The sequence below is a fragment of the Aphelocoma coerulescens genome, chromosome 2, assembly GCF_041296385.1.
Source record: "Aphelocoma coerulescens isolate FSJ_1873_10779 chromosome 2, UR_Acoe_1.0, whole genome shotgun sequence".
NCBI classification, from domain to species: Eukaryota; Metazoa; Chordata; class Aves; order Passeriformes; family Corvidae; genus Aphelocoma; species Aphelocoma coerulescens.
In genome coordinates, this window is record NC_091015.1 from 8,539,504 (window position 1) to 8,552,555 (window position 13,052).

The 13,052-nt window shown below is 42.2% G+C and overlaps 1 protein-coding gene across 3 annotated transcripts in view; it reads right to left on the reverse strand.

The window, feature by feature from the left end:
- The window catches only part of LMBR1 (limb development membrane protein 1), a 69,440-nt gene extending 60,537 nt beyond the window's left edge, over positions 1-8,903 (reverse strand). The window contains exon 1 of one of the 3 annotated variants that reach the window (XM_069006406.1): positions 8,608-8,903. In XM_069006406.1, the coding sequence (XP_068862507.1) occupies positions 8,608-8,670 (63 nt within the window). In that variant the 5' untranslated portion in view covers positions 8,671-8,903. The remainder of the gene's footprint in view (positions 1-8,607) is intronic. The other 2 variants (XM_069006407.1, XM_069006405.1) reach the window with 2 other exon arrangements.
- Between the last annotated feature and the right edge of the window lie 4,149 nt (positions 8,904-13,052).

Sequence of the window (13,052 nt, forward strand, 5' to 3'; positions counted from 1 at the left end):
TTTCTAGCTATTACTTTACAAAATTTGTCCTTTTCCCTAAGGAGAAAAAACAGCACAGAGAAAAGAGAAGGCAGAGATCCCTCTGGGTAATATCACCATGTAGAATATGTCTATTTACATGTTTAAGTGTCAAACATGAAACAGTCAGTATTTTGCCTGTGATTACTATCTACAGAAAATAAGTGTTACACTTCTGGATTTAATTTCTGTAATATAAAACAACGAACACAGCATTATACATCCATCTCTTACTGCTCTAACGCTGCTCAAGTATTTCAATGTGCATTAAAATACCACACGGCAACCAAAAAGCTTCCTCCTACTGTCCCACTTGGCAACTGCTTCTGTTTACTCATAGAAAAGATGGCAGGAATAAACAGCCAAAAAAATACAGGTGGACACAAGCAGTTCTGCTTGGTCTATTTCTAATAACTCAATTATCCCAGACATCTAAAAAGCAAACAAGGCATTCCACCTGCTTTGGATGTGTCAACAGTAAGTGACCTACAACCAACTAAGCACACCACAGAAAACTAAAAATTGTAACTAGGCCCTCAGATTGACCTTGGCATTCATTGTATCATCTGCTCTGGAAATTTCATTTTTCTCAAATGAGACATTAACTCTGCACTCTGTGGTTAGATTAAGTTCACTCTAAACCAGCCAGCGTTATACACTTGGCATGACACACTAAATTTAATCTTATGAGAAAATATCAAGTATGTCCTATGACTACAGATTAATTTTTCTCATTAACACTGCCCTCCATACCTATGATTTCCCCCATGTATGGTCTCTTCTCAGGACTCCTCCCTGGCTTAAAACATTTGCAAGAGATTGACCCACTTTTTTTTGTTGGTTCCTAAGTCATGAAGAAATTATAAGTGGTTTGGAGGCAGGTGCCCAGACTTGCTCATCTAGACAAAACATCCAGGATCCAACAGAAAGTATGAAACATTCAAAAATATATTCTGTGTTCTAGAAATTCTGCTGAAGATAAAAACCAGCTTCTAGAGCCCTTCAGTCAAGAATGTTTTTCAGCATTAGTGCAAGATTTAAAAACATTCTCTAGAATTAACACCAGCAGCACCAACCCAGACCATGCTAACATTCTGTCCCTGAATGAAGGCATTGTTCAACGCTGGAAAGTCAGGTTATAATAATCGGTTATATTAAAACTCCAGAGTCATACCATTAAAAATTCATTTCTGAAAAAATAACCTCAAAAGTCTCATTAATAGGGACTTGGTAAACAATTTATTTAAGACAGATTTTTTGACTAATATTAATTTTCAGGGCAAGATGCAGAAGATCTTAGAAGACAGAGCTAATAAACTTTCTCATCATAATACAAAAATACTCTTGTCTTCTCACACATTTATCCTGGAGCATTTTTAAGTGGCACCCCTACTCCCAAAACACAAACATATTTAAACTGCAACACCTGTATGTTTTCATAATTCTTACCAATTATGCAGACTCTCTACTGAATATGTTACCACAGTCTGAAACTCAATAAATATTTTAGACATGTTCCTATTGTCAAATTCAACTAAAACTCATCAGCATCAATTTTTCCTATAAATACATCAAAAATAGAAATTACACTTAGATAATGGAAAAAATGGGATACCCAAGGCCTCTACAGGCATGTAAAATCAACAGTAAAACTAAAGCACCATGTTTTGATGACAATTGTGAAGCTTATCCTGGAAACCACACAAGAAGGTAAAGGGAGAAAAAGCATCACATTGCTTCTATCCTCTGTACATTACCCAGCCATATGCAGAGTTTGATGCCATCAATACACATACAACATTAGGAGCACACATGATTTGGAAATAGAGGAACTGAAACATAGCTCTGTATTTTCCAGTTAATCAAATTTTTCAAAAATTATCCAAGTGCTCAAATATTAAAACAGTACAAAGCACAGGGCTCTCTCTTGGAACCATGTTGATGGTAGTTAGAAACAACTTTTAACATATCCAGCTAATCCAAAAACTAGAAACCTCTGTGTGAGAAGCAGCTGAGCAACACAATTATACATGAATATTCAACACCCAGCTGACAAAACGGCAACATGAGTTTTGAAACCATCATTATGAGAGTCAATTGGATCCCAAAGAGCACAGGTCAAAGCTGCTGAAAGCGTGAAGCAACCTCCCCTGTCACATGAATGCCTAATCAGGGGGTTAGAGCAGCAGACTGTTCCAGGTCATCTCTACCTGGCTCTATGCTCACCCTCCAGAGTGATGCAACAACCAAGGCTGTTTGTCATTAGATGCATAAAAACACAAACTCCAGCCATGATTTCCAAAGTCTCTCCTCCTCCTGTGTTGTAAGTGGTATAAATTTTTGCACATGATTGTTCCTAAGAAGGCAGTGCCCCAAGTCATTTGACAGCACACGGTTACATGAAAGAGTCAGTGGTTTTCAAGGTAAAGGGGAGAGCGTGGGAGTAGAGAGTGATGCAGAAGTTAAGACTTTCTCAACAAGAGTTATCACTGCCCTCCTAAATGAGGATCAATATCAATTTAAATATGGAAGGCTGAAAGACAGGAAAGGAGAAAGCACTTCAGTTTACAAGAAAGAAAGAAAAAAAAACCACTCGCATAATCTTCAAATACAAGCAGGAAACTTATAATGAATGGAATGTTTTCTTTAGTCTTCCTTAACCCAAAATTCCATCTACGTCAACAGAACTGAACTCTGAATTTCTTATCATGTCACTGGCAACATGCTTCAGATTCTCTCTCCCCTCTGACTTTACCACCATCTCCTCTGCTGCTCTGCTCACCTCTTCACCCATTTCTCAACCCTCCTCAACGTCTCTGAAAACACCTATTTCCAAACTAACAAACTCAGTTACACTCAGCAACCTCCTCACAGCAAAGGCTGAGTTGTTATTACAACCCTCCCATCTCCCAGTTACACCCTGCCATCTTATCCAGTCCCTCTACTCCATGCCCAGCCACCCAAACAAAACCCAAGACGGATATGCTTGGTTTTGGTCATCCAATGAAAAGTTGGTTTTGTTTGCTGTCAGTTCTTTTGCTTTTTATTAGATTTTCTCAAAACTAATTACACCTTAATACAAATTTTTCTTAAACATATGTCTGTACCCTCCATAAAGTGTGTTGCCCCTCTGGTCAACTGCTCCTCCAAAGAAACATACCAGTAACTCAGAAGAAATTATTCTGAACTGCAATTAATTGCAAATTCTTACACTTCAGCCTCTCATGTTTATTTTATGTAAACAGAAATAGCGGAACTCTCCAAAAGCTGTTTCTGTTTAGGGAATAAGTATCTCTCTCCATTTGTCTATGCCAAGTATTTTGAGATGCCTATTGATTCCAGATGGATCCACAGCGCTGATCCCCAGGACCAACAGCCAGAAGATGATTCATCACTTCTTAAAGTTCAGTACAGCACCCATGTTTACAAGTATAGTTTTAAGATGACAGAATTATGCCAACATTTTATATCTTTAATTATGTTAAATGTGCACCAATCATTCAGCTTTATGTCTCACATCACTACTACAAATACTCCTTTATTCAGTTACAAATCTTTCCCAAAATATTTAAAAGAAAAACTAAAAAGAATAGATAAGATATAAAGCAGTCCTCAAGTTTTCAGTGTAGGTAAAAAAAATTGAAAGGCATTTTTTTAATACAAGATAAACTTGCATAAGCATTCAAACAAAAACATTTCAGTATGTAGTAAGTTTGTTCTCACAAATCCCCCACACTTCTAATCAGCACTTTCTTCCTGGCCCACTGTCAGAATATCATCACTGCTGGCAGAAAAAAGGGTCTGTGAAGATCAGTTTTTTTAGGAAGCAGAACTGGTCACAAACAAGAGCCCACTACCAACAGAAGTCAAATGCTCAAACCAGCTCCCTCATTTTACAGCCTTACAGAGGACAAATGCCAGCAGCAGCCATGGTGAATTAAGAGAAGAAATACAGAAACTAAGCTTCTCAGAATATTTAGCATCGGAAGGCTGCACCCCTGAAAACATTTAGTCCTTCAAATGGAAGTGTATCATATTTAACATAAAACTCTATATTACACCAATTTCAGTATCTGCCTGAACTTGCATGAAGCACTTAAAAGTTTTAATATCACTTTTGTATTTGAATTTGTTCTACCAGGACTGATTTTTTCAATATATTTAATATAGTAAACTTATTTCCAAATACACTATGTTCATTCTTAAGCTTCCTATCTAATAGTTCTATGGTTCTAATAATAGAACCTAGAAGTAGATAATAATAATAGAACCTAGTAGTTCTACTGTGCTCTTCCACAGTTTTCCCCACACTACAAATGCAAGCACAGAGTATTTATTTTGCTAAGGAACCCTTATAACCAAGTGTACATGTATATTTTTACAAACTCAAAATCTGACATTTTTTAAGTGGAAAAACAAGGAAAATGTAGCTTTAGCTTTTAAAAATACAAGCTAATACTGCAGAATAGAAGATTCAAATCAGAAAAAAAAGGAAGAAGACAATATTCTAAAAAGTGAACCCAGGGAACCACAAACAGACTGAACCATTGCACTTGCTCCATTTACATTTGCAATAAACAGTTCACAACAATACCAGAGGAACATGGAACACTTTATTAACAGACATATTAATAACAGGACACAAGGGAAAAGCAGTTCCCTAGAAGCTCAAATATCTTCCATGGATGTGCAAGATCTCAGCAAATTATAAATGAATCTAAAGGACCAAGAAGGGCAAACTAACAGAATATTGTCCTGTGTTTACAGCTCTTTCATACAAGTACTGATGAAGTACAGAACACAAACCCTTTTCTGTATTTTGCAATCAACTAAAACCACTTTTCAGAAAGATGACCCTTTTAGCCAGAACTGAGGATCACTCTGGCTTTGTTGAAGTCAAGGATCTCACTGACTTCAAGCAAACTCATGGCTATGCCATGTCTCTTACACTGGGTCACCAGTTCACGGTGTCCATATTTACTTCATTGCATCTGAATTTTAAAGTTCAGACAAGTCTCAATCTGGTTGTTTTCAAGAACAGTTCGAATCAACAGATCCTCTATAGAGCAGATTAATGTTTGAAGAGCCATGCCTAACTAGGGAGTTAACCATCTTCTAGTTGCACAGATCATCCTCATGAAGCAACAAAATCCAAGGCAGACGATTTTGTTGCGAACAGGCACCCTCTTGAAAAACAGGTGCCATACACACTCCAAATGAGGTCAAGAGTAAACAGGCCTGAGTTAAATTAAGCATTAAAGCACTGAGTCACCTCAAAAGCAGATGAAGGATGTATTTTTTAAAAAACAATCTTTTACTACCCTTGCTCAATCTATAAACATGTGTCAAAAATATTTGTCTTTTGAAGGCGGAATTAGCAGAAGTTGGCACCTGCAGAAAGAGACAGGCACCACCAGCAAAAGGATAACAAGCCTTGAATTTTTTTTATGTTACACAACTTTATGGAAAACTTTGTAGCTTGCCAGTTCAGAGAATAGATGAAACAGAAATAAAGCATTACACTGAAGCTAAACTCAAGGATTCCATCAGAAAGCACAGTATAGAAATCCTGTATGCATTCAAAGAAAATTTGAAAGAGAAAAGTGAAAAGGATTTTCTTTTCAACAACATTAGCTTACTTTGATTTCTCTTCTCTCGTGAATGTATCATTTTAGCTTCCAGTAAAAACTGTGCCACACAACTAGCTCTTCAAGGATACTTCTAACAGACAACATAAATTTCTCTTGTTCCTAACAGACATAGAGAGGTCTCCTCTACTGTAATATTCCACAACAGACTGGAATGGTTTGGGTTGGAAGGGACTTTAAATATCATCTGGTTCCAAACCCCAGCAATGGGCAGGGATACCTTTCACTAGACCAGGTAGCTCAAAGCCCCATCCAACCTGGCCTTGAACACTGCCAGGGAATGAGGTATCCGCATCTTCTCCGGGCGACTGTGCCAGTGCCTCACCGCCCTCACAATAAACTGTTTTTCCTAATATCTAATTTAAACCTACCCTATCCCAATTTAAAGCCATTACCTCTTGTAACATCAAATGCTTCTATTAACTGCTCCACTGCCCCCAGCCCACCTGCAGCTGGAATCAAGTTTTTACCCATGTGTCAGAGTGGAATATGCTCCCTGCTCCAGCTGAGGGGTTGATGATTACACCCACTACCCACACAACAACTGCCAATTTGCATATTTTAAGGAATTCTATTCACCATATAACTTCATGAGCAGCAAGAGCAGGAATAGTAAGGAGAGGATGTTAACATAATTGCATATGCAAGCAACATATTCTGTGTGCTCCAGCATGCTCAGACTAACCACAAATGCACTCATACTTGCAATATTCTGTGCAGGAGCCACAGGAGGCTGCACACTCAGCTGGGGGTGGCAACAGTTTATGCAGTCATAAAACTCTGTGGTGTTCCAACCCAAATTGAAGACAAAATCATAACTGTACCAGGGTATGATTTAAAAGGCAATATTGTTATTATTATTCCCACTGATTAAACAATAACAAAGGTGGCCTGTGATCAGTGTTAAGATCAAAGTAAAGTTTCAAGAGCAAGAATATTCTGCTTCCACTGTCCAAACAAAACAACACTGCACCTCTAAAATATGAGTTACTGATGTCCTGTGTGATTTCTCACATGACTACACCAATAGGAAGACCTACCAATTGCTCTAGAGGAGCTGAAAAAGTCCCTCTAACTTTAGAGGACTACCTACAGTACAGATAGCTAGTTCTTTAAGAATTTAATAGACTTCACTATTTGTAACAGTACCCAGAGAGGCTGCACACAGCCATTCCTTCAGACTCAAAAATCTGTGTTTCCTACTGAATGAAATCACAAGATGTAGCATCTGATTTATTAGAACAAGACTCTGGTAAAAATAAGTAGGAGATAATTAGCACACAATGAAATACAAATGGAAAAACAGACATGAGGGAAAAGAGAGAAGATTTGTACATACTTTCATGTTTTCATACCACAAAGGTGATTAAGATGATACTTAGAGCATTCTTTACAAAGAAGTATTTTACTTTTTGTGCCCCTCCACTAGTCATGGCTCCCAGGACATAAACTACATCCATGCCCAAAGAAGAGACATTCCAAAATATCTCCTAAAGTAACTGTTCTCCTCATACAGGCTTGTTTTGCACTCTTCAGAGAGAAACATCCCAGAAATAGAATACTTCACCACAAGAAAGGTCTTAACATAGATTCATAAAATACAGAAGAGGAATTAACACATTCCAAGCAAGTCTCTGCTATCAAGTGACCTAGCCATAGCCCTACACAAACTGGTTAACAGCAGTATTTTAGAATCTCCCAATAAGGCTGAAAAATACTTAAAGCTAAATTATGAAATCTTATTTTAATTCAAGAAATCCATTTTCCCCCCAAAAAACAGGGATGGCAAAGAAAACACGATTCCCCATCTGAGCTGGGACAGCACGTCTACAACACTGCGTGTCTCCCATGTACAGCATGTATTTCCTTCCTGGAATTGAAGTAGGAGAGACATGAGCTCCATCAAACACCTCCATCAGCTTTGAATAGTCCTGAAAACAATTACGAGGCTGTCAAAGAGGAAACTGCAACTGCTCTGTCTGCACGTAGGGTGTAGTGCTGCACTTGCCAACGGAGGGCTGAGGGAGACGGGACAGCACAGGCACTGCCATGTGCTCCACTGGGAGAGCAGGGCGCATGAGGGGTCAGGGAAAACATGCACTGCACACACACAGCACTGCAAGCAGCCCAACAAGGCAGGAAAATTCCAGTATGACATGATACCATGAAATCCCATGAACACCTGATGGAACAGGGCTGCACCTGAGGGCTGAGGTGTTCAAAGAATCCCAGAATGGGTCACAGTTGGAAGGGACCACAGTGGGTCATCTGGTCCAACCTCCCTGCTCAAGCAGGGTCATCCCAGAGCACAAAGCAAAGGAGTGCATCCAGAAGTTCTTGACTGCCTCCAGTAAGGGAGGCTCCACAGCCTCCCTGGACAATCTGTTCCAGTCCATGATCACCTGCACAGTAAAGAAGTTCTTCCTCATGTTCAGGTGGAGCTTCCTGTGCATCAGTTTCTGCCCATTGCCTCATCTCCTGGTGGCTGGCACCACCGAGCAGAGCCTGATCCATCCTCTTGGCAGCTCCCCTTTAGACACTTATACACATTAATGATGTCCGCTCTCAGTCATCTCTTACCGAAGCTGCGCACTGCTCACGAGGTTGTTGCACTGGTATCTGTTCCGAGAGCACTCCCATGGAGCACACCGATGCCCTGCACGCATACACAGCATCTCCATCTTTCGCTGAAGGCACAAGGGGACGAAAACCCTCCAGGGGGTTCAGCGCTGGGATCCTCCAGCTCTCGTGGCACCTCAGAGAAGGTGCACGCACCTCTCTGCCCACCCGGGACAGGCCCCCGAGTTCCTCCGGGCATTGGGGCGAGAGGCAGGCAAGGACAGCGGGAGGGAGCGGGACAAGCCGCCGGTGCCCGGGGACAGGGCTGGGACGGAGAGCAGTGACAGGTCAGAGAGGGTCCGCGGGGCACGGCGGCACCTACCGTGTACTCCCGCACTTGGCTGTGGAAGTTCTGCTCCCGGATCGTCACCTCGTCCGCTTCCATCCTTCATAGTACCGCGGCCCCCGCGAGCAATGGCGGCCGCCGCCGCGCCTGCTCCTGCCCCGCCGGCAACGAGCGGGCCACCATGGCCGGATGCAGCCCGGCTGCTCCCACGGACCCCGGCAGTGGCTGAGGGGCCCCGGCTCCGCCGCTCTGTCCCCGGCCAGCGGGCGCGAAGGAGGAGGAGGAGGAGGAAGGGCGGGAAGCGCCGCCTCAGCTCCTCCTGCTGCGTCACCGCGCAGCGACCCCGGGAGGGCCGGGGAGGGGTGGGGGCGGGGGCGGGTGGGGGCGTGGCTTCGCCCCAGCGCAGGGCGAGCGAAGTCGCGCCCGGGGGCGGGGCTAAAGGAAGGCGGGGGCGGGAGGAGGGAAGGGGGGCGAGGCCGGGGCGGGGCGGGACCAGGGCGGGCAGGGGCGCGAAGGGGGCGGGCCTGGAGGGGCGGGGGCGGGGCTCGGGAGCGGGGACGGGCGGGGATGGTTTTAGCGGTAAGGGGGGTTCACAGAATCACGGAACCGTTTAGGCAGGAACGACCTCCGAGATCATCGAGTCCAACCTATGACCGAACACCACCACGTCAACTAGACTGTGGCACTAAGTACCACGTCGTCTTTCCTTATACACTCCCAGGAACGGTGACTCGACCGCCCCCCTGGGCAGCCCATTCCAATATCTAATCGCTCTTTCAGTGAAGAATTTCCTCCTAATGTCCAAGCTGAACTTCCCGTGGTGCACCTTAAGACTGAGTCCTCCCATCCTGTCGGAAGCAAGTCAGCTGTTTGTGCCCGTGTGGGGACTGGCAGGGACAGAGAGCCCCTCTGTGACCTGGGGGACAGGGACCGGGGGCCGTGGGAGAAGGGACGCTCTGAACGGGGGGCATGACGCTCCTGGAGGGGAGCAGGGCGGGAGGCAGTGGTTGCCATGAGGAGAGCTGCAGACCAGGGCCCTGCAGGGAGCTCCCCGGCGAGGGCAGTCGGCAGAGCAGTCTGGACCCCGGGAGTCACCGGCAAGAGTCACCCGGAGCAGCGCACGGAGCCGCTCAGAGACGGGTATGGACAGGGGTTCAGCCACCGCTGTCACTGAACCCGTGAGGGCAACATGAGAGAGTGGGGGATGTTCGGCTCTAGTTGATCCTCCTGAAACTCAACAGTGTAAACGCAACAGAATTTCTAGTTTGAAAGACTGTACTTAAAACTTCAGTCACAACTTGTGTTCCACTTCCCTGGAGCAGGTTTCTGCCTTTGGGTGATTTCTGCTTTGTTGGTTTTTGCCCAAGTGCTGTGGAGAAAAGGCACAATCTCCTCATTTTTCCCCGTTCCCCCTACACACACGGACAATCTTTGTTTCTGAGTTTGCAAGTAGATCAATTGTCTAAATATCCACAGAAGACTATTAATCTAGGACACACTATAAATTATAGATTGTGGTTTAGCAAATCAAACCCGTATTTCGATCCAAATATGTATCATTAGTTGAAAGAAGTTTCAAAAACAAGGATCATCATTTTCTGCTTATTTACAACTATTGATACATTATACATGTTGTCAATGCCAATTATAAGTCCGATTATATTCATTCCCCAGCATCTGGCCCATTTTCTTGGTTAAAAGCAAATGGTAAAGGATTTATGAAATTTTAGAGTTAGAAAAAGTAATCTTTGACTGATGTATTTCTTGTAGTCCTTAATGGATGCAGAGCATCCTGCAGCTTCAGAATGGCCACAGTTCCACTCTTGTCCTTCTGATACTTGAGAAGATAAAGATAAGGTATTTGCAGGCACAATCACACCCTGCGTGTGACAGGCCAGAAATGTCCCCATGCTCTCTCCTCTTGAAGCCCATTGCTCAGGGAGGGAGAAGCTGTAGGAACAGAATACCATTAAAAGTAGAGTTGAAGGAGCAGGGAGCGCAGTCTTTGAGCGCCTTCTTGGGAAAAACTGTCCTACTTTACAGCTCTTTTCTGCACAGCACTTGATTCTGACAAAAAATATTATTACTTCTCTGGGTTTTTTTCCTTTGCCTATTCCCATTTATCTTCAATCTCCTTTTCTTCTTCAGATGCTGAAAGTGGTGAAAGCATCCCTAGTTTCCAAGATGAATTTGACATAGAATTAGGCTTCTAGTTGAAGCCTAGTTCTAATTTTGACTAGAATAAGGCTAATGCTGTTCTCTTCAGGAGCTGGTCCAGACTGAACAGTGTAACTGAAGGCGAGGTTGTAGGTAAACACAGTATCTTTTATTATAACAAAAACAGCTGGGAAGAGCAGACAACTGTCTGGTATGTGCAAACCTGACCCCAGGGAAACCAAATTCTCTTAGAGCTGCCTATAGAAATACTGGTACAGAACAGACAGGATCCCAACTTTCATCATCTTATATAAAAGACTCACACAACAAATGACAATGGTATTGTAACCAGGCTGTTAGGAACCCAGTGTTAGGCCTTCACTGTATTTGTGATGAAGAGAGAAATGCTGTCACCATAACAAACCCGCTCTAAGAACTAGGGTGACCAGATGGCCCAATCAAAGAGGAAAAACAGGAACAACCAGAGATTCAGCCAGCAGTCCAAGCCTGAGGTGAGGGTTAGTTCCTGAGCTACCTGGGAAATGACTCATGCACTGTCAAGGAACAGCCTTTCAAGCATTTCTAACTTTATCTGCAGACATATTAAACACTGGAAGATTGCAAGGAAAATTAACCGTATTTTTGTAGCTTATAGAAATTAAAATTAATATTTAGAAGACCTGAAGCTGCCACTTCCATTTGGGCAATATGTGTTCTTTTTAATCTACTGAATTTGAAGTGAGGAAATCTTACTTGAAACCTAAGGAGGAGATATAGTACATAATTTGTCTCACACTGTGGACTGTCAAGTTCTTTCTTCCAGTTCTAGCAGATGAATCATCAGAAACACGATATACATTTATATTTGCTGAAAAAGCAGGGGAGGGGTGGAAATAGCTTCGATCCTTTCTTGGGCAGAAGCTACTGCTCAGTTCTGAGGTATCTACATCACAAAGGAAGGTCAGAGCAGCCACCACAGCAAAATCTATTTATACCAAAGGAAACTCAGTCTTAAAATAGGCAGCTTTTGCAAACTGATGAGAAGGCTGACAGATGCATGCATTGATCGGATGGGAATACAAACGTAATAGTTTGAAGCATACAAGATGTAAAACTACCAAAGCAAGTCTGAGGTACTTTGCACCAGAGAGTGGTTAAAAGACTTCTAGAAGTTTTTCACCCATATCCCAGACAAAACAAGACAGTGCTGGAGGCACTGTCCTCAGCTATTCTTAGGACCTCCTCAGTAACCCTAAAGGACCTGGTGTAGGTGTAAGCTATGTGTGATTTAGGTGTAAATAGAAAACTTTCTCATACTGGTAATGGACAGATACACACACACAAAAGCAGTAATAAAAACTGGCCTCCTTTTAAACTTACATTTGGTGATGCCTAACCCCTCAGCACAAAAGTTGAGAAGATTTATGAGATTTTGCTCCGTTTATTGCTTTTCAGCATAGTTTTAACACCATTTTTCAGCTCCAGGATGACCCAGTAAGTATCTGTACCCCGAATCCCCAAGGAGAGTTTTATGTGCACAGGGTTACCTCTGAGATTTTCCAGAAAAAAAAGTTGGGATATTCAAGCTAATAAAATTCATTCGAATTGTCAAAGATGGAAGTTTTTAAAGTTGGAACTGTTTCTCTAAGAAGGTTGCCTCAGAATTTGCCAATGGATTTTAAAGCACTCTTTAACTGTAAATGCAAAATTGGCGCTATGCCTTTAAATCTAAATTTATCTCATAGCATTTGAATAGGTGATACTTTCTTTTCAAATCATTCTTCAGCCAAATGCAGCTTGGACTAAACAGAAAATAGGAAGTTATTCTCTCAGCATGACTACTTACATACTTATATTCAAGATGTTACCTAAGAATTGGTCAGATTGAAGCCCAAAGCCCACTATAACATGGTGCCAAGAATGGCCACTGACTTTAAAGAGAATTTTGGGTAAACATATGCCACAGATGACACCCAGCACTTTATACTCAAAAGCCAATTACAGAAGACAAAAAGAAAGATTAAAAAGTTAAAATATCTTGATAATGGTATAAAAACGTTATGCTATCATAATTACGTACATTAAGTTTATTTATTGGGCAATTTTTTCAGTGTCTTATATTTGGTAAGCTAAAACACAGCAAGAATTGCATTATAACTTTAGAAATCCAGCTCAATCAGTCTTGGATCTGGATTCAACTTAAAACATTGCTGGCTGACATTTCATTTCTATTCACAACTTATACTTTTTATTTCTTTGCTTTTTTTAGAACAAAAAAGTGGGGTTTTTTTTGGTTCCAAATACTTCCAGCCTATATTTTCATT